General features: G+C 46.5%; 6 protein-coding genes across 7 annotated transcripts; 3 read left to right on the forward strand and 3 right to left on the reverse strand.

Moving 5' to 3' along the window:
* Window positions 1-3,871: 3,871 nt before the first annotated feature.
* BDCG_02434 (uncharacterized protein) lies at window positions 3,872-5,451 on the forward strand (the record flags this gene model as incomplete). The annotated part of the gene is made up of 6 exons (XM_045417973.1): window positions 3,872-4,175; window positions 4,230-4,357; window positions 4,412-4,478; window positions 4,755-5,181; window positions 5,316-5,352; window positions 5,413-5,451. 6 exons carry the CDS (start codon window positions 3,872-3,874, stop codon window positions 5,449-5,451), a joined length of 1,002 nt encoding a protein of 333 aa, XP_045274656.1.
* A 321-nt stretch (window positions 5,452-5,772) lies between these two features.
* BDCG_02435 (uncharacterized protein) lies at window positions 5,773-8,455 on the reverse strand. The gene is made up of 2 exons (XM_045417974.1): window positions 7,558-8,455; window positions 5,773-7,496 (listed from the first exon to the last, which is right to left on the reverse strand). The coding sequence occupies exon 2, from the start codon at window positions 7,375-7,377 to the stop codon at window positions 6,325-6,327; it is 1,053 nt and encodes a 350-aa protein (XP_045274657.1). The 5' UTR covers window positions 7,378-7,496; window positions 7,558-8,455; the 3' UTR covers window positions 5,773-6,324.
* Window positions 8,456-8,679: 224 nt separating this feature from the next.
* BDCG_02436 (inner centromere protein) lies at window positions 8,680-13,867 on the reverse strand. The gene is made up of 6 exons (XM_045417975.1): window positions 13,335-13,867; window positions 13,147-13,240; window positions 10,627-13,053; window positions 10,333-10,572; window positions 9,953-10,267; window positions 8,680-9,901 (listed from the first exon to the last, which is right to left on the reverse strand). The coding sequence occupies exons 1-6, from the start codon at window positions 13,514-13,516 to the stop codon at window positions 9,269-9,271; spliced, it is 3,891 nt and encodes a 1,296-aa protein (XP_045274658.1). The 5' UTR covers window positions 13,517-13,867; the 3' UTR covers window positions 8,680-9,268.
* A 34-nt stretch (window positions 13,868-13,901) lies between these two features.
* On the forward strand, window positions 13,902-17,078 carry BDCG_02437 (acyl-CoA dehydrogenase). The gene is made up of 9 exons (XM_045417976.1): window positions 13,902-14,625; window positions 14,732-14,889; window positions 14,989-15,046; window positions 15,113-15,198; window positions 15,275-15,364; window positions 15,455-15,707; window positions 15,813-16,136; window positions 16,233-16,328; window positions 16,412-17,078. The coding sequence occupies exons 1-9, from the start codon at window positions 14,419-14,421 to the stop codon at window positions 16,466-16,468; spliced, it is 1,329 nt and encodes a 442-aa protein (XP_045274659.1). The 5' UTR covers window positions 13,902-14,418; the 3' UTR covers window positions 16,469-17,078.
* Window positions 17,079-17,084: 6 nt separating this feature from the next.
* On the forward strand, window positions 17,085-21,238 carry BDCG_02438. Of its 2 annotated transcripts, XM_045417978.1 has the most exons (7): window positions 17,085-17,611; window positions 17,786-17,833; window positions 17,917-17,997; window positions 18,119-18,150; window positions 18,222-18,339; window positions 18,413-18,609; window positions 18,687-21,238. In XM_045417978.1, exons 2-7 carry the CDS (start codon window positions 17,818-17,820, stop codon window positions 19,251-19,253), a joined length of 1,011 nt encoding a protein of 336 aa, XP_045280055.1. In that variant the 5' UTR covers window positions 17,085-17,611; window positions 17,786-17,817; the 3' UTR covers window positions 19,254-21,238. The 2 variants fall into 2 exon arrangements, with proteins under 2 accessions (XP_045280055.1, XP_045280054.1); XM_045417977.1 differs by lacking the exon at window positions 17,786-17,833 and having other exon boundaries at window positions 17,085-17,540; window positions 17,935-17,997; window positions 18,687-20,036.
* A 1,042-nt stretch (window positions 21,239-22,280) lies between these two features.
* On the reverse strand, window positions 22,281-23,946 carry BDCG_02439 (APSES transcription factor Xbp1; the record flags this gene model as incomplete). Its single annotated transcript, XM_045417979.1, has 4 exons — window positions 22,281-23,197; window positions 23,254-23,338; window positions 23,400-23,515; window positions 23,598-23,946. The coding sequence occupies 4 exons, from the start codon at window positions 23,944-23,946 to the stop codon at window positions 22,281-22,283; spliced, it is 1,467 nt and encodes a 488-aa protein (XP_045274660.1).
* Between the last annotated feature and the right edge of the window lie 3,664 nt (window positions 23,947-27,610).

The raw sequence follows: 27,610 nt of genomic DNA on the forward strand, positions 1-27,610 counted from the left end.
TCTTTTTTTTACATTTTTCATAAAAGATAATAGTGAATATAATAGAATAGAATAGTTTCAAAGTCTGAGTAATAACTAGAAATGAATATTCTCATTTATAAATATTTAAAATAGTATTGATAACATTAATAGCTGAAGAGTGCTCTTTACGCAATAGCTTCAGTTTGAGAGACATTTTTTGGCTCATAGAGTGAAGATTGAATGATTGAGATATCAGGGAAGAAGCAGGGTATAATGATATATGCTCAGCACTGAGCCGCTAGTACACTCATATATTGGACACAACTGTACTTCACTCAGGTACTCCGCAACGCACGATCAAATGGGATCAGCAAAGACTTCATGTACTAGCTTGAGTCTTTTGAAAACCTGCTTCTTCCTTCACTTGAAGATTTGTTTGATTTGCTTCCTGATCCGTTTGTGGTAGTTTCCGCATGAACATTCAGAAACCGAGGGGCAACCAGGGCCTATACCCATATCACAACACCTCCATTGATATTGGCTGCTGATGCACTGTGAACGGCCGGGCCTGTGCTGTATTGAGGCATCTCTTGATGGTTTCTCAGTACTATTTTCTTTCGTGTGTATATTTACTGAACACAGCCGGTGTGTGTATCTCTTTGATATTGCATGAAGTTAGCCCGGAACGAACACGGAAACAATACTAACACTCCACTAGAACGAACTTCTTGAATACCCTCCATTGATCTAGCGTATTGCCATTTCCGCCATCAGGCCGGCCACAGTTATATGTCCCCTAAACTCCATCATCTTGAGCATGCCAAAAATTTGCCGGCGTCCTTCAGAACCTAGGCACGACCCTACCCCAAGTGAATTCCTGATAGAGAAAGGAGAAGAGGGCTTTTGTCAAACACACTCCACAACCAGTACAACGGTAGATGTAATCATTTATAAACCTACTATTAGGTGCAAGCTGTGCCTCACAACCCCCTCCAAGTCGACAAAGTTGCCGTATGGGTTGATTTCGTTCCGAACCAAATTTAGATGGGCTTAGTGAGACTCGTGCTAGCGGTGTCGAAGGACGTTCCTGCTTCTTGCTCTGATGGAGAGATTGCTCCCAAGTCTTACTTCCTTTGAGTAGAATGGAGGACTCAATTAATATCATTCTATCTAATTCAACAAGGCTCCTGGAGCCTGTTTCAATGACAAGTCCGCCAGATTGTTCTATATGGGGTGTACTCCTCAAAGACTGCAAAGCAAACGCTGATGAAATGTGGATACGGACAGGGTGAAGGGCGACTACTCTCTTTGTAAACTGCTAAGTTTTAGTTTTTTCAAGCCTTGAGTAGTGAAAATCGGCATTGTTTCAAACCTCTTTGCATGGCTTTGGCTCAATCATTATTGGAAAGTTCTTTTTGATGTAATGGCCGTATATTTCATTTTCCAAGGCCATACGTGTGCAGCTACTGCAGAAAATGAAGCCACTACGGCCTCACCGACTCTATTTTTAATGCTGATTCTGTCAACGGCAATGGCTGTTGAAGTAACGAGCAGGCATTCTGGTTCACTCTGAGGCAAAGATTGACTGATATAATTGATGAGAACTCAATTGAGAGTAATTTTGCACCTCTATTAAACAAGCAAGTGAGTGGTTTGATCTATAAGAGCAGCTGGACAAGCAGTGCATCAGTATCAATATCGCAGTTGCCATTCTGTGGGCTGGTGGATATCTTTTAGCGGTGAACTGCGTAAAGAGAATTGGCCCATATCACATTGAATGACCTCGGTTGACTGCAGAGGACATAGCATCCTGGGTGGACGGTGACAGGAATTCATTTGGCTTTCTTGGCTGGGAGTCCGCAGGAATACAGACCGAGAGGACACTCGTATGCAACCTCGCAGGGTAGCTTTTGCCGGGGGCGATGGCGTCAAGCAATCTATTTGTCCATTGCAATCCAAACAGACGAGGAAATCAAATACATCCTGTCACAACCAATTCGCGGACTATTGTCCAATTTCAGAATTGTATCCACACTGTCAAATCATCATCCAAGGTGTCACCATTGAACACCCTCATGAGCAAATTGTCGTTACACAATGCTCCTAGAACATCCAACCAGTGGTCGCGGTGCAGCACCTGGGCCAAGTCCTGTATAAACATAGAAGGAGCATGATCGCAAGGTTTCATTTGCCTGGCATCCAGTACTGACGGGCGGTGAAAGGTGTTTTCAAAACCTGCTGCATTGAACAAACCTGCGTCCTTCACCTGAACTAGTCTGGTTTGGATATTTTATACTAGTGAATTGTATTAGCAATCAATGTATGAAAAAGTGACCCATCAGTGGAGGGCTGTAGGCCTTGGACAGTCTCTATACCCAGGTCAGTCTCTATACTCAAGGGGGCTCTATATACCCAGGAGGACTCTATTCTCAGGGGATCTCTATACCTGGGGGGCTCTATACCTGCGGCCCTCTATGATACGCTGCAGTCTGAAAGCCAAGACTGAGCTTCCCCTTTCTACTCACGACGACGACAATCGACCAACATCGCGAGCATGTTGAAATGGCAAAGGCCAGCCCATTCTAATATTGTTTTTTTTTTTCAGGCTCTTGGGAGACGAGACTGTGTCTGTGTCTGTATCTTCGTCGTTTGTGCTGCGGAGACCCCGGCTGGATCTGAGTTTGACCAAACCAATGTTTTCAGGGGAACCAATCAGTTTCCAGCTTTGCCGCCAGCCAAAAGCGTTCTCGGACATGCATACACGACACGGGCGGTGTGGGACATCTTTATGCTTTCTACTCCGTACATCCCATCCCGTCCGTGAAGAAACAGAAAAATGGAAGAAGATCGAGTGAGTCTCGCTTGCTTGGAGAGCTGCTCTCTCTCTCATGTTCACTTGCCCATTGTTGCCGCCAATTATGGAACAAATAATCCGACATTGCTTCTTTGACGGGAGGCACAATGCTAGAGAAAAGAATGAATGATATTACGGCTTCATGGGTTCTGCAACCCTAACAGCCCTCTCCGTTTGTCGATGGCCGCTTGTCAATCCGAGCCTGCATCTCAGTCACTAAAACTCCAAGTCTAACCACCGTCTACCTACCCCAAATCAGCCAGATGGGCATGTGGATTCTCTTCGTATTTGAATGCACTATGGTGAAACCATTAAGGATCGCTAATAATACCTGCCAAATCCATTTAGAACCCCAATGCGTGTCTGCTTGTTGGGAACACTAGTCAACTTCTAGCATGCCTCTGGGATCTGCATATCGTACCTGGAAGCACGCAAATACGATATCAGCTTCGGGGGAGCGATAGCTCTTCTCACCTCTCCCCTATAACCGTTAGCCCCATTCGGCTTTCTCTTTTGTCCTCCCATCTTACCCTTGCACTGCTCGTATTGCCAGTGGTACTGCCTCTCTGCGTGGGAACTTGTTAACAAAGATCGGATATCATGGGAAACGCGGAAGCGATCAGTAGAGACTCCCAAAATTGCGAATATATAAATGATCAGGCCTTCTCTCATGAACCATGGACGGCGAGCATCATCCACAGACTCCTCCAACACATAGGGCACCTTGAGCATTATTTCTCCAGTTTTTGCAGAATATACCAAGGAATATGACAAACTCCTCCCCCTCCGTCTGGCAGATTTCATGTCGGAATCTGGCCTGGCCAAAAGAGAGATGACTTGACTCAATTGGACCCCAGAGCGATAGAGACAATTATATAAGGAAGTAGAGTACAAGTACGTGTGTAGCCCTCGTTGAAATATCAAGGCTAATGTTGGATTAGATGTCACTTCCTTCGCAATGGCAAACATGACATTGTACACAGAGGCCGGCGAACTCATAATCTCACTTGAGCGCTTCAGGCCTATGTTGAAGTCACTTCAGTGCGGAAGCAAATGATGTTAACCTTCACTTCAAAAGCGAATTTCGAGTACGCCATCCGCGCATGGAAATGGGTAAACGAGGATGAGACCCATAAATTCATCATGATCGCGGATGATCCAAGCTGTGGTCGTCTTGGTGAGCGAGTCCCCTACTTGATTCACAATGCGGACTACGATGAGAATAATTTCATTGCCTATCTTTATGGCGAAGAGAAAAAATGGGAAGAAGTAGCTCATACTTTTGACCTCGAGTATGGCAGCGCCGAATTGCCCGACTCCTCTCAATCGCTTCACAAACGCCTGGGGATTTTCGAAGAAGGTTAATCTCCCGATCAAAAAGCGCTTCAACAGCAGCATTTTATTAATATAAAAGATCCAATCAGATCTATGAGACTAGACTGCTTTGACTGTGGCACATCTGGTCGCTTTCGAGCCCAGATGAAAATCGAAGTCAAGTGGCTGAAGCCACAGGAGGTTCCCCTGACTATTTCGCCGGACAAGGTTCGAGGAGATCTAGGACTTAAACTCACCACCAAGAGACAAAATCCCCGGTAGATTCTCCTTGAGTCAGTCGAAAAAGCTATAACTATTCCTATCTGGGGCACCAGTATTAAAGGAATAGGTGAAGTTGGTTTTATATTAAAGCTTTCATTGGGTATTTCAACACGTAACAAGAACTCCGCCATAGCTAACTTGCAAAAGTTTATGACCAAAAATTCTCCGGCTGGGCACCCACCTTCTTGGCGAAGCCATTTTCGCTGGACTCAAAGTACAAGGGTAGTGCCAATGTGTACCTGCAGAACATTGGGCCGTCCTTTAAAATTTTCAAAAACGGAGTGGAGGCCATTCCTCCGGCTAAATTACCCCTGTTTGAGACTACAGTCGATTCGTACAATAGTAAAGGCTCCACATGCGCAAAGAGGAATAAACAAGGCATCAGTATCGACACTTATTATTATTAATGCTGGTGGAGCTCTTACAATCCGTGCCGGGACAAGTGGGGATACTGTGATTACTGCAGATTTGAACGACGTACCTCTTGTTAATTTCAAGACGGGGATAGACATGGACGAGGCCCAGGAGTTGGAGGGAGGAGGCATTCCACGTCTGCCAACGCCAGAGCTAGGGGATAAACCGAAGCCGAAGCAAAGCCAAAGCCAAAACCAAAACCCAAGCCGAAGCCCACGAAAAGTGGCCGCGGATGGTGCCCGATATAGATCGTGTCCCAATACTACCAAAAAGTGCATTGCGCACGGCCAGTACCCAATTGGAACAAAGGTATACATAAGCTGCAAAGGCAAGGGAAAAAGTATCCATGGCTATGAGTATGAATCCGTCGCCTCGCAGCCCCCTCTCAGAGTCCCTATTTTCTATTCTTCATCATTCCTGCCTTCTTTATATTTACGTATCCGTCAAAACACTTTCGGAACACGAGGCTGATCTGGCCATTCTTCTACAGCTGGTGGGACAAAACAAAGCAGAAAAATCATGCAGAGGTAAGGAAGACTCCGTCTCTATTCATATTTCCCTACTTGACCTAACGGGCGAAACTCTAGATAAACTCCCTACTTGTTGAATGGAGTCATATCTTATAGGTTTCCTTTCCTTCTAAGCCGTCCAAACGGGGGGGAATGGTTATTTGGATAAGATGATCGCGCACTAAATGTGTACGTGAGGAGGGTGTCAGTTCTGCACATACCAAGCCAATTCCACAATGCTGTCCTTTTTTGTGTTTTCTTATTGAGTACATGTTATGTATTTACCTTCTTTTCACTCCTTAAAACTACTTCTTGCCTACGAATGGGTTGAATAATATTACCCCCCTCTTTTTTATTTTTATTTTTTATTTTTTATTTTTATTTTATTTTTATTTTTTATATTTTTTCACTTGAGAGCGTAGTGGCTATCTATTCAAATGGTGATGATCAAAATCCAATAGTGAAGATTGGTGAGATCTAGTCATACAAACTAATACATTTGCTTAAAGTAGATTTTCAGAGGGTGACTCGCATGAAGGAAAGGGGGAAAATCAAATGGATGAATTCGGCTGAAAAGGTGAATCACAAGCATTGAGAGCAAGTGCACAACCAACTCTCCAAGGGTATCATATATCATATCCATTGAGCGCAACATAGAGACATAAATTAAAAAAGTGAATAACACAAGCCTGTGCCTTTACTTGAGTGTATTAAAAAGGGGGATCAAAACCTGTCAAACCAAATCACAGAAAGCCATTCATTCCTCAGCATGCCGCATACCCAACATCACCAAACGACAGCACAAATTCTAAATATTCTTCCTCCCCTTCTTCAGCCTCCCAATGGGCATGTCCCCCCTGCGCCACAAACGAAATATGCCCTACCTGTTCCTCAGACCGTACATCACCCAGCATCACCCTGACATCCCTCAGCTGGCGCGTTCGCACCAGCGCATCCTGGAACGAGCCCGCAGACACCGGCGCGTGTGGGTTATCCCGCGTGTATGACGAGACAAAGCCTAGGATATCTGGCGCGAGCGTGATGCGCTTTAGCACGACGCTGGCCAGCGCTAGGATCTGTAGCACGAGGGAAGATGATGAGGAACAAGGCGAGCCAGGAGCGGTCGCACTTGTACACCTCGCCAACATATCTGAAGCCGCAGGCTTCCACGGGCACGAAGCAATACAGCGGTAGGGCCTCGGTTGAGCAATCGCCCATTGCTTCGTACGTGGCCGGATCCTTGGGCAGCGGGGTGCCGCGGTAGATGGTTGCAAAGCTGGCTGGCCAGGAGGAGTTGAGGCCTACTTCCATGCGTGCGGAGAGGACTTTTGGATCCAGTTTCCACAGGTCCATGTCGATGCGGCCGCCGCGGAGGAGGGAGGTGTCGTTCACCCAGCGCTCGGTGAGTGTGGCGGAGTAGAGGTAGTTGGTCGATGTGTCGCGGTCGGTTGCCGTGGGGAGGAAATAGAAGGTGAAATTTATGTAGTGAGTTAGGGACTTGTAATTTTCGACTCGCTGTGAGGGGCGCATGGCTTGTACGCGGCAGGATTCAGATTGGCATTCGACTCGAGAGTCGACTGAGAGGTTGCCGAGGGTGCAGTTTGCCAGTTCCCAGGTGTGATTGCAGCCATGCTGGGTTCTAGATCCGAACCCGAACATGAATTTGGCGCAGGAGGATATGTCGCCGCCAACCCCATCGGTCATTGCTGGGAATTCATCAACAAGATAAGTGAGCATAGAGTGTCCGGGTCCGCTGCTCGCGCTAACCATATTATATGACAGTGTAGCGAGATCTTCTTTTTCCGCGAGGATGTTGTTCAAACACTGGACATCAAAGTGATGTGATGTTCGGTGAACGTCACGTTCCTTCAGCCACGGGCCTTCCGACAGGAAGACCTGGAGAGAGGTAAATTGTACAGCAGAATTCCAGTCTACCATGCGCCAATCGCTGTCGTTCTCACCCGGCTTCAACGAACTTATATCCGGAATTTTGACATTACCCCAAAGGCCCATGCCGGTTCCCGCAATGGTTTCAGAGGCCATCAACGATGATGTGTAGAGGGATGCTACTAGATCTCCCCCGGTTTGTATGGAACTAGTCCCAATCAGCGAGGTATCATGGATTGAAAGGGGAGATATATACCAGTTGGTAGCATTATAGGCTATTTGCCTTTTGTCAGCATAAAGTCAAGATGCAGGAACAAAATGTGAAGCATGTCGTACCCCAAGCCTTATTACTCTCTCCGCCCTAAAGGTGCCATATATTCGAAAGAAGTAGCCGACCAGAGCTGCGAAAATAATCGGGAAAATCGTGGGAGTCAACGTCGTGGCCAATATGATTCGATCACCACGCTTGCTCCTCGTGTCCCCGTCTATCGAAGCCGCTTAGATTGCAATGACTATTTCTCATTGTCAGACCAAAAGATCGGGGACAGGTAAAGATTGGAAGGAATAAGAGAACAAATGATGGATGAACAATTAAAAATAAATAAAATAAAAATGGACATCTTATGATCTGTGGCATCATCAGACCTCAGAATCATTTAAAACAGTACGACCCCGGTGAAAGCTCCAGGGAGAATGGCCAAACAAAAATCCCATATCGCACTCATAACCACAGAGCTCGGCGTTTTACTGAGTGCCACGGCATTCTGGGTCGATACCGGATTCGTTCCATCCAGCAAGGGGTTAAAAGACGTTCGCGAGCCATGCTCTATGTTCAGGCGTGTATTAATTGCTGATAGCTGAGGGCTGCTGTCTCCGGGCGTTGGAGGCAAGCTGGAGTCGGAAAGATAGATGTCTATATGATGACATTTCGGATTCACCACCGTTGACGGTTCTTCAGGGCCTCCCTTTGGACCCGCCAGCCCTAGAGACTACAGGTTGGTTGTCGGGGCCAGGAGTTACCCGCTGCTGATGTGAAGGACGAAACAACACTTTTGTTATTGTGTCATGGAACAAACCCCGAGGTGCAACATGCTTGCTGGCTTTAAGATTGAAAATAGGGGTAAAGAGCGGAACCCATTCGCTGCTTAGCAAGTTCGCAGGCGTAGTTAATAGTAATCATAACAACGAAGGGTTTGAATAGAAAAGATTTCTGTCAAGGTCGGGTCTGAGAAAGAGCTGCATCCTTGGTTTACTTACGCAGCGCCAAAAAATTAGTCGCGTTTGCTGTCTTGCTTTGGAGGGAACAAAATGTCTACTAAATCCTTTCTTCATCTTGGCTATGTCTTTTTATTCTATCATTATCATTGTATTGTACATTGTACGGTTCAATTTCTTCTTCTTCTTTTAGTTACATATATATATTATTATTATTATTATTATTATTATTATTATTGGAACGGGGGGAATATGGCTACATGCTGGCCAAGTGTGGATGAGATTCTCAATACAGTTGGTATTCTTGGTGAGATAGTTATCGACAAGTGCTGGCTGGAGAGGTGTATTTATCGCATGGCATTGCTGAGAGAAGATGGGCAAACCCCTTTCTCTAGTTGTAGAGATGGGAGGAGTGCAAAAAAACCGGCGAAGAGATGTGGAAACATTTGACTCTATCATTCATATGCAGGACAATAAATAATAAGAAGAATAGAAATAGTCGTAGTAACAAAAACAAGCTGTCCTTCGCTGGAATATCTGAACAATAAAAATCCGAAATTAACAATCAACAATCAATATATATACTTCTAAAAATCAAAACCAAAAGCCCTGAACTCAAGACAATGTTAACAAGGCACGTAAACGCAAAACGCCTGACATCCCTACAACCTATCCTCTTTCTTCCTACTCCAAAAACCCTGCACATACCTAAACCAAATACAGGCGAGAACCTAGAAGTCGCCCCGTCACCTGCCACGTAGCCGTCATACAGAAATGTAGGAGCAGCCAAAACCAAAAATAAGCGATACAAACAACTCAAAACTGCCGTTATCTATGAGGTTGCAAACGTCCACCCGCCATTCCTCTTCAGGCGTTCCCTCTCCGCTAGATCCCATTTGATCTCATCCTGCGTCAACCCGTCTGGCCCACCCCAATTGGCACTACTAGTCCGATCGCGGAATCGCTTAAACCGGTCTTTGTTATCCTTGAAGATCTCCTCCATGTGCAACGGCGCAGTGGGGCCGAATACCTGCTCCCCATCTTTGCCTTCCTGGCTAATGAGGATGTTGTTTAGGTTTTCGGGTTTGGCCCAGTCGGGAACGTTGTACGGCTCTGCGTCGGAGTCCTCATCTTCGCTGTCCGTGAGGATTTCGGGAAGTTTTATGCTATCACCGTTAGGGTAAGCCGGGGAGGATTTGAGGATTTTCTGTGGGCCGTGTGCAGGCGTTTTGTGAGTGGTAGCGTGGGGTGGGTTTGAGTTGTCAGCGAAGGGGATTTTGCCGCTGGCAAATTTAGACATTTCCAGCGGGTGGCCGTTCCGATGCGGCTGTGATTGCACGGGAGCTGAAGGCTGGAAATGGCGGGGAGCTGTAGGGTTCTTGAAAAGTGACGGGCCAGCCTGGTGGTGGGGTGGAGGTGGCATCGTTGAATAACCCTGGTTGTACATTTGCTGTTTAGGAGCCTCCTGTTTGATGTTAGCATACTTCAACAATTTTGCGAGAAGACAAAGATGTACCTTGCGAACGTTGGACTGGCGGATTGGAGGTGCCATCGCTGATCGAATTGGTGGCTCAGAGGCGGCAATCTCATCATCTGTCTTTCGCCGTTTGCCGTCTGCTTGGTGCACAGCTGCTCCTACTTTCCCAGTAACCGGACGCCCTGAGCTTTCATCCTCCAGAGCTCTCTTCGGAGGTTTGGCCGGATTTGGTGGTGGATAATTTACCGGACGAACTTGCCCCTGTATACTATGCAGTCTCGAAGGTCTGGTGGATGGTAAGTCGTTTCGCTGAGATCCTTGTAACACAGCCTTCTCTTGTTGAAGAATAGAGCCCTTGAAAATCCGCACAAGTTAGGGAGTGGTGTAATCTGGAAACAATAAGGAGGCAAAAAACCTACCAGGTCATTCACAGGCGTTGGCTGCTGGTTACGTTGCTGCTCTAATTTTCTTGCATTTTCCAATCGTCTCTTTTCGATGGCTTGCTTGTGGGCAAGTTTCTTGGGGTCGTCTACTACCGACCGCTCCCGTTCTCGTCGTTCGGCCTCAGCACGGCTAGCTTGCTCTTGTCGACGTGCCTCTTCTTGTCGGCGCACTTCTTCCTGCTGAGCTGCTCGCTTCCGTTGGGCTTCACGCTGCTCCTGAAACTTCCAGTTAGCGTAAACCGTGGACTACAAAATTTACAAGCGGCATACCTCTCTTTTCTTCTCGGCGGCCTGCACGGCCTTTGATTTCGAACTCGTGGCAGAGGTGGCGCTCTTGAAACTACTAGTAGACGAATTCGTCTGCATTGATAATTTACTTCCTTTTTTATTTACACCTGGTGCAGGTGCCTTTGGCGCTGGAGTCGGGTTCGGGGTAGGCTCCTGAATACTCGAAGAGAGGGACGAATTGGACAACGGGATACGCTGTGAAAGAGTTCCAACCCGAATAGACACGGGTTGGGGCTTTGGTTTCTGGATGTCTCTCGTAGGTCTAACAGGACGACGGCTGTCATTCTGCTTGGATTGATGGTGAGGTTTCGCAGGAACAGCAAATTTGTGCTCTATATCTCGGCTTTGTTCCGGTTCACGTACAGATTGTTGCGTTGGTGGTCTTCTGGGGTTAGGTCTTGTTGCAAGGGGATCTCGGGCCGGGGTTGTCCCTACTGATTTGGGAGGTGGACGGTGTTCTGGTGCGACATTAATAGTAGCTTGCTTTTGTATTTCCTGCTCTCTGGATTTTCGCAATTGTTCTTCCATGCGCTGCATCTCTTGTCGTTCTTTCTCTTTTCGCTTCTCTTCTCTCTCTGTCGAACTTCTGGTTCGTCGTCCTTCCTGTAATGGAGGGCTCTGAATGGCAGGAGGCTGAGGTTCTTGGGAAAACATTTCTTGTAGTTTTGGATAGAGACCGGTGTGGGAACGTGTGGTAGTAGGCGATGGCGACAGAGCCTCCTTTCTGGCAGCTGCAGATACACTGCCCGTACTTGTAAATAGTCCTTTGGCAGTTTTCATTATCGACTGTAGTCTGGATTTGGAGGCACTCAGAGGGCCATCATCCCTTCTTGGTGAAGAAACAGGAGTAACAATTTCACGGTCAGATGTGGTTCTCTGATGGCCTATGGTATTTGCTCTCGGGGACGTAATTATCGAGGTGGAGGCCGACTTCGCGTGAAAAGCAACGCCAAAAGGCTTGGCCGCAGGCGAACGCCTCTCTGGCGATCGACTATACATAATCCTTGACATACGGTCCTCTTGAGGTGCTAGCTGGCGGAGCTGCTGGGGAGATTCGGCAGTCATTTCTCTCACAGAATGGGACGACTGGAAATGTTGCGGCGACCTGGGTAGTGCTGTTCTGCTATCATAAGTTTGAGCCTCGATTGGGGATGGCCTCCGTGGTTCATCAGCAGCAGGCTCAACTTGCGACGACAGCTCAGGATATTGAACCTGGGAATTAACATTAGGTGCAGGGGCTGGGATTGACTTGGTACTCCGCGATGACTGAGACTTGCCAAGCATATTGATTTTCTCGTGGAGCAGCTGCGTTGAGGATTTGTTATAAGTAGTTGTACCCTTCATTGTAAGCTCGGATTCCTCGTGTAGAGGAGGAGGAGCGCGGTCTTCAGCAGTTTTCGTACTATCCTCAATATTTCCTTGTTCGGTGTGTTCTTCTGGCAAAATTTGTGTCATTCTTGCACCTCCAGTTTGGCGTCCATAATAACCACTCTGAATTGATTTGGATGAATCAATATGACTGATCCTCGACAATCTATGTCCTCCCATGCTTCGTTTTGTTATTGGCTCCCGAGCTGGAAGAGAAGCGAAGCTCAAGCTACTTTTACGGATAGGAGGGCGGTCAGGAGTTGATCCATCAGAAGGAGATCCGATGTCGTCGAAGTGATGATCGAGAGCAGCATCGTGTTCATGTGTTTCTACTTCCATCACGTTGGCTTTTTCAAGAGGTGTGGAATCAAGCCGTCCGGGTGCGTGAACTGGTTCTCGAGGTGATTCAAGATGCGCTGTGGTGGCGACTTGTTTAGGGGCGGCCATGGAAGTCGATTCATAAGGGTCAGTATCCATGGGCTCCACGGTGCTCTCCTTACTTGGCGCGATTTCTCTTGCGGAGTGGAAGGAAGCGTCCGTTGTGCGTCGGTCAACGGACGGGCTAAGATCATTACGATCGCCAGGGATGACAAGGGTCGAGTCTTCCAATGGCTGGGTAGCTGTTTCCACATATTCTTGCTCGGGCGCAGGTTCGTGTTCTGGCTTGCGTGCTGGCTCCGGCTCCAGTATCCGTTGGGTGTTTTGGTTTGACTTTGGCTCTCGCTCTGCTTCTGGTGCCTGCTCTGGTCCCTCCTCTGGTTCTGGCTCTTCTGGCACCGATTTTGATTCCGGCTCTGACTCCTTGTGCGGTTCCGAATATACTAGATCCATTTCATCATCCTCGTCGGGCATGCCATGGTATCCAGAGTCTGTATTGCAAGTGGGTTGTTTTGCTTGGTGGTATTGAACTGGGGACGAGTATTTCGGTTGCTCTTTCGGGGACGGTTTGGCAGCTAATTTCGTGATTTCCTGATGGAACCGGCTAGGCGGCGCAGGGCTGTTTCGGACATTCTGCTGTGAAGAGAATATGTCGCTCAACGGCTAGAAAGAGTTAACAGTCGCGTTTTATTATTTAACAAGAAAACCTCATAATCCGCGCATAAGGTTCATGCAATGGTGATACGGTGCACTTACAACCCGAGCCTCTCGTGGGGTCTTATGCTTCCTAGCTGTTCTTGGAGTCTTTCCCCGTAGCTTTCCTGGGGTCTTAAAGATCTCGGTTACGTTACTATTCGCATATATCAGCTCCTATTCCCATCATTCTTCAATGTACCCGCTATAGATCAACAAAACCGAGGAGGGGGCTGAGTGGTTGGTCGTACAATTGATTCCTGCTGAAGATCTCTGCCATATGCTCATTCAGCCAATCCATCTCATTCTGCGCAGGATACTCGATTTCATCCATCTCCTGATTGATCAGCTGTTGTATATTCTCCTTCTCAGCGGCGATCCAGGTTGAGGAGCCCACAGCTCTCTGCGCCCTCGTTGTGGCTCCGGAGGCCATTTTTTCGATGTAAACAACGCGACTTCAATGGCAGATGAGGGACGCGTCGCAGGAACAAATACGCAGATAAAAACGGGCTTCAACTAGGCGGGGGAGCCTCTCGCCAGTATCTTGCAGTCCGGCGCTAGATGCAGTGGCATTGGGGACACATTGGGTGGTTGGTGTGAAGTATTGTCGTTCTATCGATGGTTTGATATGGATCTTTCGACGTCGAGTTGTCGCCAAACAAGGAAGTTGCCCAAAACAGGACCGGATGACTAAACATGCTAACTCGTCTTGGAAGCCGCGAGATCACCTGCCTACGCTAGCCCTAATGCCAAGCCCTCCAGCCCTAACTCCGCTTTGGGTTCCTTCGGCCCGAGCTCCTAAAATCCGCATGTGTCGAGATGTTTTGAACAAGACATCACCCCGAGTTACAGCATCTAGCAAAGAACCCGCTATTTGCTTTGGAATTGGTAGATGTGGGACATGGAGAGCTCTTCCGCGCGCTGCTCGGCCATCCTCCAGTGCCCGCCTGTCCATGTAGCCTCCACCAAGCACAGCTGATTGCTACTTGATCTGGTATTTCGTCAGGCGGCGTGAGTGATGGGGACCATGCTGGTAGCCCGGCTCTCGGAACCTTCCCGAGTCAGAAGTTTATATCTAACTCTCCATGTATATTTCTATTTAATCGATTGAATTGCTACTTTTGTTGATACTTATAGGATCTTGTCACATCTTTTGCACTCTTCATCCTGCGCCTGTTGTACGGAATAGAATAGCTAGCCCACCACCCGAGAAGGCGACGGCAACCCCTACGCAGCCCACCAATTGGCTGACCTATTGGGATTTTTATTGATTATCTGTATTGACCTTGTCTTCTCTGCTCTTCTTCTAAGAACATATTGACTTCATCGACCACCATGGCCTCGCGCCTCCTCTGCCGCTCACTCTTGGGCTGCTCACGTCGCCAAGCCCCCACAAGGAGAACAGCCGCGGTACGGCAATGTCTACAAGAGCGATCATTCTCTGCCTCCCCGTCAAGTAGAATCATGGAACTCAGCTGCTTCTCGCAAAACCAACTAATGGTCCGAGATGCTATAGCGAAGATCTGCTCTAACTTTCCCGATGTGGGTGATTTTCTCGTCCTTACATATGGATTACAAAATGCAGGCACATGTACATGTTTTTCCTTGAAAGAAAAGCGCAAGCCCGATTGACATCAAATATTTGCAGGAATACTGGGCTGCGCGCGACGAATCAGGCGAATACCCTCATGAACTGCACGCGGCATTGGCCAAGGATGGCTGGATTGGAATTGCTCTTCCCGAGGAACTGGGCGGAGCTGGCCTTGGCATATCAGAAGCGACGATGATGTTACAGACGATTGCACAGTACGTTGACTTGCGATTTATTATTGAGCTCTTTGGCAAAAGGACAAAAATCAAAAGGGAGAAAAAACTCAGAAAAATGCCCTGACTGAATACTAATAGGAGCGGTGCCGGTCTCGCTGGTGCGCAATCGATTCACGCAAATGTTTACGCTACTCAGGTATTCATGACAGTGTCCAGACAATTGACTGGCCGGTAACGCTAAATATTAATTGCAAACATCTAGCCCGTTGCCAAGTTCGCGACAGAAGAGCAAAAACAGCGGATGTTGCCCAGGTTGATCGCCGGGGACTACAGAGTTTGTTTTGGAGTGTAAGACAGACAAGCCCCTTTGCCTGGTCATATACCTTCTAGGATTGCAACCTGACGAAGAAGTAAAATAAAACAGCACAGAACCAAATACGGGGCTTGAGACGCTGAAACTCCGCACGGAGGCGATTAGGGATGGTGACTCGTACAGGGTATCTGGACAAAAAATGTAAATCACCAGCAAAGTGCCATCAGGCACAAAACACCTTTCGCCAACATATTTAGCAAAGAAAAACGAAACTAACCCGGCCCCTTCAAGCTGGATATCTTCCGCCCAAGTCGCCAAGCGAATGGTCCTCCTCGCCCGCACCACGCCGCTTGAGGAAGTCAAGAAGCCATCCGAGGGCCTCTCGCTTTTCTTCATTGACTTCGACAAGGATGCGTCGGGCCTGGGCCTGCGCAGGATTAAGAAGATGGGCGGCCGCGCCGTTGACGCGAATGAGGTCTTCTTCGACAACTACCGCATCCCTGCGGATTCCCTCATCGGCGAAGAGGGCGACGGTTTTAAAATCGTACGTCCTTTACCCCCCTATTCAAAAAGAAAAAAGAAAAAAAGAGGGAGAGAGCAACATAAAAATGGAGTATGCGGTTCATACCGTTATATTAACCACCCCCAGGTCCTCCACGGCATGAACGCCGAACGCTGCCTCCTCGCGGGCGAAGCGCTGGGACTGGGTTACATCGCACTCGAAAAGGCCGCCAAATACGCCAAGGAGCGCGTCGTCTTCGGCCGGCCCATCGGGCAGAACCAAGGCATCGCCCACCCGCTCGCGGACGCCTATATGAATCTCGAAGCGGCGAAACTGGCCACGTACCATGCCGCGAGGCTGTACGATGCTAGCAAGACTGATAAGTCGATTACGCAGAAGGCGGTTGGAGTTGCGTGTAATTTGGCGAAGTATCTTGCGGCGGAGGCAGCGTTTACGGCGTGTGAGAGGGCGGTGAGTTTGGGATTGACCTATTCTTTTGCTTCCTTGGTTTGGATTTGCTCATTTGCTCACCTTTTTATGGTTACTAATATACTATTCTTTTTCTAGGTGCTCGCGCATGGTGGGATGGGTTATGCACAAGAGTATCATGTTGAGCGATATCTGAGGGAATGTTTCGTGCCGCGGATTGCGCCTGTCAGTCGAGTGAGTACTCTTTCTCTTCGACAATCAAATATTAATTGGGTATATTTAGGTTGTGAGGATTCGAGAGCTAACAGTATAATTAGGAGATGATTATGAACTATGTCAGTGAGAAGGTGCTGGACCTGCCTCGTAGTTACTAGATAATTTGAGGGATTTTTCCATTTTCTTCGTTGCCGGTTGAGAGTGACGACATAGCAGTGCAATAATGGGAATGGGGAAGGATTGTCATAGAGTTTTTTTTATCCCTGATTTTTCCCCCGTTTAAATTTCGTCTGGTTATATTTTCCCATACCAAGGTATCCATATTGCTCTATGATTGGATAGATGGAGTTGGAATAACCCTTTGCCACTGTTTATATAAATAGTATAACACTCATTGTTGGTTTGAAGATATATTTCATCATTGCTTTCATCATAGTTAACCTCTGAACAGCTCTACATAATCTGACCTGTGTATGTGGGTTAAAGGTAGAAGCTTTGATAGTTTTTATTGTGTAGTTATTTATTTGGCTAGTTATTTAACTGGTTAGTTAGTTATAGTTATTTATTTCATGTACATAAGTTAGCTAGTTTGCTGCAACTAGTTCACAAATATTCATATTGCTCTCACATGCTAGCTCTTTGGTTGTGTGCTGGCTGGCCCCTTTTGACCATATCTGGGGGGGGAATGAAATACACAGACAAATAATTATTATTATTGTCAAAAGATTGATCAGTTGTTTAAGTATTTTATTTATATTTTATAAATTTATTTAATGTATTTCCAATGCACTTATTAATCTGCAGAATTTAACTTGTAATATTTAATTGCCAACAGTGGTTCAGGCTAATCCAAATTATTTTTTATTATTTTTTTGTTTTGGTTTTGATTTTGATTTTTGATTTTTTTCCGGCTCAAACCTGAACCTGACCATTTCTTCGTGCTCTGACGTTAACTACTTTCCTTCATCCACAACCAAACCACAGCAACAAAAACAAACATCACCAACTACACTCAACTCAACTCAACTCAACTCAGCTACGTCCAGCTTCATACATCTGTCTCCAGCTGTCATCTCTTCTGCTTCTTCCATCGTTATCCCCATAGTCTCTGCTATCCATCTGCTATCTCATCCATCCAGTTCAGCTGCCTCTCGCCCTACTTGCTTCTACATCATCACACCACACACATGGCGAAGGAATCTACACAGCCGGGCGGAAGCCCTCATCTAGGTAAATCTGAATCCCCTGCGTATCCCTTATTTAATCTTCCAAACTAGTAGAGTTGCATCCTGTACATCACTGTAAGGTAGGTCTATACTTCTGCTTCTCCCCTCCCTTTTGTGCCGCTCTATTTCAAGCTACGTACGGACAATGACATTGACGCAGTTGTGCTTTGGATTATCTAGTCAATGCTCGCTTTCCCCCCTTCAATTCCACCAGCATGACGGAGCAGCGTCCTCACAAATTCTCTATAGGGGCCCAGATCGATGCTCTACAATGCGAAGAAATGTATTCTGACAAAGGTGCGGACCGCGGACCGTGTGAATCTCGGCCAAATTAGGAAAACAAGCTCAATGCTAATGTATTTTTGTTTTATCATTTCCAGATGTCTTTCACCACATAGGAAGCACCAGGGTTAAAACCAATGGGACGACTGATGCCACTGCTACAGGGCAACCTTTAACTCGTATGTGCTTCCTGTAATTGCGTGCACTGCTTCTAAGTTACATATTTTTTTTATTTTTATTTTTTATTTTTTGCTGCTTTTGAGCAAGAACAGAATTCATGTTAACTCCGATATCTCGCAGATTACCATTCCCGCATTTACAGCTTGTTGAGCGTTAGTTTCCCCAATTCGCATTTCTCTTCAAAAGGTATCAGGAAGTATCAGTGGCTGATATCATTTTCCAGTGGGAGCGCCCTCGAACCACCGCCGTCTCATTTGCTACGATTGTCAGTCTTATTATTGCAGCCCGATACCTGCCTCTGCTACGATGGCTCTTCAAGTTTTCGTATCTGTCTCTTGGATGTGAGATAGCAACCTAGGTTCCAATCTCGTTACTCCACACCTCGCCATCTTCTAACACACTATTGATATGCAGTCACCATTTCCCTCGAAGTCGCCGGGAAAGTCATGTTCTCCCGTGGCCTAGCTAGCTCCTCCCGCCCCCGCAAATATTACACCATCCCCAAAGATACCGTAGAGAGCATCCTGGAGGATCTAGAGCAATTGATGGACTTCTTCCTCATTGAGTTCCAGCGCATTCTCTTCGCGGAGAACCTCACCTACACTCTTGCCGTAAGCTCTTTCCTCTCCATAGGACGCAAACTGATCTATATCAATGAAGCTAACCCATAAATTCCATCGCCACTCAGGCCTTCACTGCCGCCCTGACCTCCTACTGGCTCGTCCGCTTCCTCCCTCTCTGGGGCCTGGCCCTCATCCTCGTTTCCGTTGCGTATCTAGGACCCCTGGTATATATTAACAACCGAGAAATTATCGACACCCAGATCGATCAGATCCAACAAATCGTCAACTCCCAAGCCACCCAGGTGAAGGAGATGGCCGGTCAGCAGACCGCCCACGCCACCCATATCGTCAAGCAGTACGTGGGTGACTACACTGCCAAAGCAAACGAGTATATGGGCTCCGCTCGCTCTCTCCCACACGTCGAGCAGGTTGCTCCAACAACCGTACAGGCCCAGCCGGAACTCAGGTCCGCCGCCGAACCCGCCGTTGAACCGTTAACTGAACCTGCTGCTGTCGCTTCTGATGCTGAACCTGTCGCTTCTGAACTTGCTGCTACTGAGCCAACAGATGCAGTGCCCGCAATCGTGCATACGGACTTTCCCACAGCACCCAAAGATGACATCGTGCTCGGTGAAGTTCCGGCACGGGAATCCAGAGAGGAGACGAAGTCAGACGAGCCACTTCTGGCATAAATTGCACAATACATACCGGAGGATCGAGACCTTTCTTTTCGCTCCCGATTGCCATGTCATTCCGTAGCCTGTGAAGTGGGCATGGGAAAATTAATAATAATGACATAAAAGGACAGGCAGCAAGGAGACTGAGAGGAAAAGAGGACAGGTTGCGGGTTTTCCCTCTTGCGGAACTTTGTAATCTTATTTCTATTATATTGTTCCGTTGCGAGTGAGTGACCTAAGTGTTACGTTCATGATACTAAAAAAAGCTGCGTGTTTTTTATCGTTCTTTTTTCTTTGTTATTTGTTCTACTCCTCTCCTCCGGTTTTGAACCCAACCTTTTCTCCTGGCCTTTTCGGTTCATAGCAAACAAAACCCTTGCTTTTTTTTTCTGAGCTTGGGTTAATTAGTGGATGATTCATTACTTTGTTCCACTTCGTTCTCCCTCTCTTCACCCCCCTTTCCTTCCTTTATGGCCTGGTATGGTGGCAATTAATGAATGTCTTTGATCTTCCAGGGTCGTTTTTTCTTTCTTCATAAAAGGGTCGGGGTTGCCGGGGGGGGGGGGGGGGGGTGGACGACGGAGGGGTTCATTCTATTTTTTCTTTGGCTTTTCCCTTTCTGCTGGACGCAGTTTTGGTCCGACTGGGCATAGGTTGAAAGTTCGAGCAAAGTAAAGCAAGACAAGGCAGCGCAGGGCAAGGAAAGGCATAAGGGAATTACTTGATGATTTTTCCTGTCGTCCTTCTTTTTTATCATGTCACATTTGCATTTGCTCTTTTTTTTTTTTTTTTGTAATTGTCGTTTTATCCTGTGTGTTTGGTCATTCCGTTCCATTTCTCTGCCCTCGATTTTTGAGCTTTTCTCTTTTCTTTTTTGTTTTTGCTCCATTACCCCTTTCATAACAAGTGTTTGCTTGCTTTGGATGACGTAACTTTCTTTTTCTCCTTTTTTCACCCTCAAATTCTTTCGTGTGTTATCATTGTCAAACTGTGAGAGCTTTATTTAATTCATCCAGGCAACTACTTCCCTCTTACCATATTGGGCCTATTTGTTTGTTTCTGATTGCTTGCTTGCTTGTTATGCGTTAACTGCAAATGGCTACCCTACCCGGCCATCCCTCTCGCTTTGTATTTATTCAAAGGGGATATCTTGTCATTTCGATTTGTTGTCGTCCCAAATTCTCAAATTCCCAAACCCAAGCCCCTGGAAGAAATATTCCATCATTTTGTATGAGTGGTTGATAACGGTTTATTTTGAAGGTCGTTTTGGTTTGTCTTTTTCTTTGCTGGATCGCGACAACTGAGATAGAGCGCATGGTTTCTGTCAGGGCAGGAGAGAGCGAGCTACCGAGGGGAAAAAAAATAAAAAAAAAGAATAAAAATAAAAAATAAAATAAAAAAAGAAAAGTTGATATATTCAGTGGGGGACAGCTTACATACAACCTTTGAACAATGGCCACGCAGGTTGCGTACTTCATCAAGAGAAGCTATTCTTGGTTTGTTTGGACTTTGAAATGGAATTGATATGGGTGATTAGTGATTACAGTGCTGTTGGTTGCTACGCCATTGCTGATTTAGGTGATATTTTGGACTTCCAAGTTCAAAAATACCTCACCCTCTCTCTATGTGTTGATTATTATTGCCGTCGAATAAAATGGATGGTTGGTTGGGTGTATGTATGCTATTGAACATGAGTATGAGTATCACGTAAAGTATCAGAAATGAAAATGTACAGTTATCACCTATCAATGTATTATATTATATTTTTTATTGTCAAATTCTCTCCTCTCTCTCTCATTCTCTCTCTCTCTGGCCCTCGCTTGCGTGCTTCCCGTCCTAGCTTCTTCCTGTCCTGTCATTCCGTGCGCGTTGCCAGCGACCAGCCAGCCAACATCCCCGTTCGTTTCCATTATTGAAAGAACTGATGAACATGTATCCTGTCAGGCTGCGAATTGCATACCTAGGAACCAGTAACTACTTACTGAACCTGCAGGGTCAATACGCTCCGTTCCGCAGTCCAATGCACGTGGGGTTCGCAGCTCTGCAGGTATGCTGCGCATTCCCACAAAGCTACTAAGGTATATATCCCCGTGCCAACGTCTGTCTTTCACCACTTTGGTCACCTTGTGCGTACATGTATGTACCCCGCCATTAATTTAGTATGCGCAGTGGCCTGGGAGATACAAGATGAATACAGCATGATACCTTCCCACGTTAAATTAGCCTAATGGCCCAGAGTGGCCAAGGCCGTGGTGAAATATCAATATGTTCTGCTAGTTAACTACATGTATATCCAGTAAATCATGGTGTCTATCAAGGATGACTAGGGAGGGGAAATTAGTGATTGTTAATTAAAAGGCGGTGGGGTGGTGAGGGAGGGAGAATGGGTGGTATGTAATTTCATTCCATTTTTTTTTTCTTTTTTCCCTTAACGGTTACCATCCATATATGTCTATATGTCGTATGAGGAGGACCCAAATACTCCGTACCAGCGAATAAATTTAAGTAATTGAAGCATGAAATAATAAAGCGCATATTGCTAGGCGTCACATCGTTTCAAAAAGCTGAACAAAAGAAATACGAAATAAAAGGGGGAAAAAGGAGAGTAAGGTAGTTGACCAGGAAAAAAGGGGAAACGAGAATGAAAAAGCGAATGACAGAATAATACCATCGGACGTACTCCTCCAACACCCAACATACAGAAATGCCCCACGTAAGCGTTGCGCAATTCCCAATGTAAGTACCTGAAGAGGTAGTTCTCCAATAGGTGCGCGATAAAAAAGAGACAAAAAAGAGACCAAAGCAAACCACCCACCCCACCGCTGCTATGCACAAGTAAGGTGTAAGCCAGTATAGCCAACCAACCCCTTGTCGCCTACTTTAAACGCATGGATAGTTAGATCAACAAAAAAAAATGACCTTACCCTCAAGTCAGCCGATAAAAGTCAAGGAATATCATTTCGTGTCCACAACATACCAGCAGAGCACTTTAGGGAATGTTGTCTTCTTTTTTCTTTTTTTCTTTTTTTCCTTTTATCCCCCCTACGCTGAAGCCCGCCTCCTCTTCCTCTCATCCACACGCACTACATCCTGCATATGCAACCTCATAAGCATATACGCTGCCCGAGCATCGTTTGTAAGGGGTAAAGGCGAACTACGCCGTTTGGCGTCGCCAGCTTCGTCCATTTCCTTGTTGGAGATTTTAGGTAATGAGCCCCCACGTTCACGTCCACGTTCGCCTTCAGGGCTGGCTTCAGTTTCAACATTCTCGTCACCGCCGTCACCATCATAGCTCTCGTTATCCGTATCGTGGTACGAGTCATACTGCAACACCTGCTCGGTGGGTGTGCTCTCTGCCGAATCCTCTAACTCCTCCGGCTCTGTCTCATCGTTGACATCTATATCCATATCCATGTCGTCCACTAGCTTTGCAGTCTTGTTCCGCATAATACTAAGGGAGGAGAGTATTGTCTGAGGAGAGGGTATCCGGGACTGGCTGGTTCCCGTCGTCCGCGGTGTACTTGCTGGAGGGTAGAGGCTATCCCATGGTTTGGATGGGGAGAGGCAGTATGCACCTCCGGCGTCAGTGTAGGCGGTGTATTCCCTATCTCTATTGGCCCCGACTCTTACTCCTATCAAATGAACCGGCTTTGCTCGAAGTTCCTTCCTCCTGCTCCATCTGGATTCATTGGGATTTGCGCGCGGGTAAGGTTCAGCAAAGCTACGCATCTGGTTTGTATTGCTCCGTGAACGCCCTTCTAGAAGTCGATACTGTTTAGCTGAATTCGCCGCGTCGCGCACTATGGACTGGTCGATCACCCATCTGCCAAACCTCGGATCGTCGGGGGGAATGCACATTGTGAGAAACTCCACACCAAAAAGGGGTGTCAGGGCGTAGCGGATCTTCCAACAGAAAGTAGCTGCAACGGCCTTGGCTGCTTCGAAGGGCATCCAATATCCTGGTAAAATCATCAGAGCTGTGAGTTCTGATAGGGGTTAGATGGAAGAGTCTCACCTTGGGCCGCTAGTGCCCCCCCTGTGATGCTGTGGCAAATTTCGCGGAGACCAGGGTTGGCATTTAGCATTTTCGCTGGGGCTGTCTGCGGAATGGGTCAGTTTCACACTGGGGAAAAAGGAAGAACTTCATACCGATAAACATACCTTGGAGTAGTTATTACATCGAAACAAAGAGGTAGTTCGAACGAGGCCGATGTTGTAGTCCCACATAACGGTATATGTCTTATCGTCGCCGGGAACTTTGAAGGTATACTGGAACACTATATATAATATTTCAGACCAACGTATACCTTTGGGAATAAACGCAAAATAATTATCAAAATATGGGGCCACTACTCATACCTTCGAAACTCTCCCGTCCTGTCTTCTCTAAAAATGACTTCTTCTCGCTATTATACGGAATATGCCTTGGATACTCGGTGATATGACCCATGGGATGGATTTGGAATTCTTTGTGCGCTGCAGCAAGCTCTGGATTCTGATACTCGCATGGAGGATATCGCAGCTCTCCCCGCGTTCTACCCCGAGTGAACACGGCAGCATCCTTGGACACCTTCTGCTTCTTCTGCCTTGGCGGGGGTGACTGGCGGTACTCTCTTGAAAAGCGACTGGGACAAGGTGTGGGGAGCTGTTGGGGATATATCTCTCGCGCTTCAGGTTCTGGGTTAAGGAGCGAGGCAATAGACGTCATGGCTTATACCAGGGAAATAGAAGAAGTGAGGTCGCCGTCTGGATCAAAATAACGTATCTCCGCTCGATACCAACGGATGTGTTGCACGTCTCGAAAAATTAAAAAGTGGAAAAACGATACTCAGGGTAAAGGGGACAAAATGAGGAAATGGGAAAGGAGCTTGGGCCAGTGACGGGACAACTGTGTAATTTCGAACGAGAAAAGAGAAAAGCATTGACAAATAGCCAAACAGAAGCGAGGACGAGGGAGAAATTTAAAGCTGGATGGGATCTGGATAAAATCTAGCAAATGTCACTTCACATGAAGCAAAAGCGCAGATGCGCAAGGTAAACAGATCTACTCCCAAGGCCAAGGTAAAATGCAGATTGATGCATATAAGACTAAGAAGGTTTGTCGGCTTTTGGCATTATGACATATGGGTGAAGGAGCAAGGAGAGAAAATAATGACCCTCTTAGTCTACATCAGGCAGATTCCGGACCGATCTCTTTGTCAGGAACCTTCCGATAGCCCTGGTGAGGAGGCGATGATGCTCTGCCGGCTGCTGTTGGGCGCTGAACTGGCGGGTGAGGTATAATGTGCCATTCCTGGGTCTCCTCTGCTTGTTTGTTTGTAGGTTGCTAGTGGCCACTTAGCTTCCTACCTATATATCGAGGCCGGTTAGGCAAGCGGTGAACAAGACACAAATGGCAGGCAAGTCAGGAGACACAGGGTAAATGTCTCAGAGCTATCCCCTAGAAGAAAGTTCAACATCTCGCCCTTTTCGTCAAGGGGTGTCCTGATGTCGACGTTGAAACAAATGTAGACCATTTGAAATGAAAAATCCCGTAATCAAGTTAATGGCCCTTCATCTCGGAATTCTGGCATGGCAGCTAAAAAATGCGGCTGGAGCAGCGGTTATCGCCCTGTAACTTCGTTTCAGTACTCCCTGACGGCTGAGAGATAGGTCAAAGATAGAATTACTGATACACAGCGCGCCGACCCGAATGAAAGGGTTAAGCCCGCTGTGCCTAGTAGTTTTTGTCAGGCAAATTGCATCCAAGTTAGCCAGGAATGGAGTGCACCCCATCGAGGCAAATCAGTTCCACTGACAGATGCAAACACCCGCGGAACGGGTGAGGAGGCGCCACATATGTACTTTGCACCTATCTAGAATCCGGACGCTGTTCAGGCAGCCGTTCCCATGGGACATCGCACCCTTAGGCATTCTTCAGGAACGCTGGTTGAGCGCTCTACCTGGCGACCTAGTGCTCATCAGGTATTCACAAAGAGCAGTATTAATTGCGTGGGGATACGGGGTAAAGAAGTAATACATCGAAAGTAGAGAGGATGATAGCATAGTATGACATGAAGCTCGGGACTCAGGTTCCCGTCTTTCTTCATTCTCTCGCTATCAAATATCCCTCCCCTCGCTCAATATTTCTCTTTTGATTTGTTATTCTTTATTCGATTTTTGATTGCCATACGCAATGCAATCCAGGTCGCTCTTTTTCTCGATTCACAGCCCCCACCGCCAGAAGCAAGGCTGGAAAGGCTTAATAGGTATCATCTCAAGCCTTAAAATTAACTTAGGAACAGAGCGTAGAGGCGAAAGGAGAATGTCTTGGCCAAATGGCTGAGAAGTATACCGGGTATGTACTGTTTGGTACAGCTCGTGTTACGGGTAGTTGCTGGCCGGTCAGACTCGCTAGATGCAGGAATGGGAAGATCAGAGACAAAGATGCAAGATGATTGGCCCGTGTATCGGAGAATAAACAGCCAGTGTGTCCAAGCACCAGTCATGAGAGCTGTCATTTTGTTTGGATTTCGAATGTTGAGGACGGGGGTATAAGGGGGTGTGAGAAGCGTAATGAATGATAAAATGCCAAAGCACTGGCATTATCTGGTGTTAAAATATGTAAGTAAAATGCCAGAAACTTTTCTGAAGACTCGGAAGATGTGTGGTACTGTCAAATGCCGTAACCTTTTTTCCTTCGTTCAGCGAGGTCCAGCTGCCCAAGAGTCAGAGGCAACGCACCAAAGCGTGGAGAGGATTGCGTTGAGAATCTCACATCCGCCTCCAAATCTACGCTGGCCCCAATGCCCTCATCCTAGGCAACCCGAAATAATGGGGGTTTCGCTTCCCACCGATGAAACCGTAATAATCAAACCCAGTATGTACTGTACATACAAAGGGCGGTAGGGGAATTTTCCTCCGATCCATGACTGTAGTGATGCAGCTACCCGCAGAGTTCTTCAGGCACGGATCCTCCCTCATTTAGAGAGGACAGCGAAAGGGAAACGAAAAAGAAAAAATCAAAAAAGTCGTTTAGGGCAGAAGTAATTTTAAGCAAGAAAATAAAATAGTAAAATAACATAAAAAATAGAATTGGTCTTTCCCGTACATTGGGATATTGATTTACTGTAAACCCAATGGTGCCCCCCAACCCAAAAGTATCCTTGCTACGGATTGCAAAGGAGCGCTTTTTTGAAAGGGAAGATAGCACCGTTATTGATGGTCAACTCTGCTCCTCTTCTCAGGAGCCAATACGGATTATTGTTGCTGGCAAATGGTGAGAAATGACGCCAGGTTGTCTTTTCTCGCCATGGCCCTTCTAACCGGCAAAGAAAAGAATTGTTCGTTCAAAGCCTAAGTGGACCAAATAGTCAGTTGGTTCTTCTGGTTTGAGATGTTTTGAGTATATTTGTTTTAATGTCTGTTTTGTTTGTGGCTGCTGGACTCACCTTGGGTCAATTAAATAAACTAACTGCCTTCTGGGAACATTGCTCTGCTGTTCTACATATAATCAGAACAATGAAATCCGAAGTTTAGAAAGATATAAAACAAAGCATGGAAATAAATGAGAAATCAATCATGATGCAAAGCTGCTGAGTGCTGTTGGTAGAATTTGATATTTGATCGAGGGAAGTTTAGCGAAGATGGTTTGGTTTGGGAAAGTTATGATGTTGTGCAAGATTTTAGCCCAATGCGGAAATAGCGTCAGTACAAGGGATTCAATAATGTTCAGTGCAGCCCAATCCACCATTATTAAATCGCATAACCCAAGTGTACATTTCACACCCACTAGACTAGAATCACATTAACTTATTATTTACAATTCATCTAATCAATTCAATTGGCCGCTCAAAAACATCCACACAAAGGCAGAAGGTAGATTTCCCAGTTGCCCATCTGTATGTATGTAGCTGCCCGCCTCATCCGGAACCTCCCAAGCCAACTCATTTCTCGCACACGCTGCCTTTCAACTCCTACCCTATGTGCAGTACTATATTGCATATGTACATTACATGCACATGTACATAGTGCACCTTGGCGCTCTCAGCTTTCATGGCAAGCAGGAGAAAGGATTGACGTGTTGGGGTTTAGAGTAGCACATCAAGAAAAAAACCACATGTAGCCCTTCCTAATCTATGAACGTGAAAATACCCAAACAAACCATAGTGATATAAGATATCTCATTAGAAAGAGAAAAAAATTCAAGGGAGGGTCCCAAGAAAACTGTAAATAAATAAATACAAAATGCAAGCAGAGATAACAAACTCGAAAACTGCAGAACATGCAAATAAGGGCATTAAAAAGTACCAAAGTGTAGAAGAAACTATGTAGGAGAATAAAGTCCTACAATAGCCACACACTACCCACGGTCAGTCATCCACCTCCTTCAC

The sequence above is a fragment of the Blastomyces dermatitidis genome (genome assembly GCF_000003525.1).
Source record: "Blastomyces dermatitidis ER-3 genomic scaffold supercont1.3, whole genome shotgun sequence".
Taxonomy (NCBI): domain Eukaryota; kingdom Fungi; phylum Ascomycota; class Eurotiomycetes; order Onygenales; family Ajellomycetaceae; genus Blastomyces; species Blastomyces dermatitidis.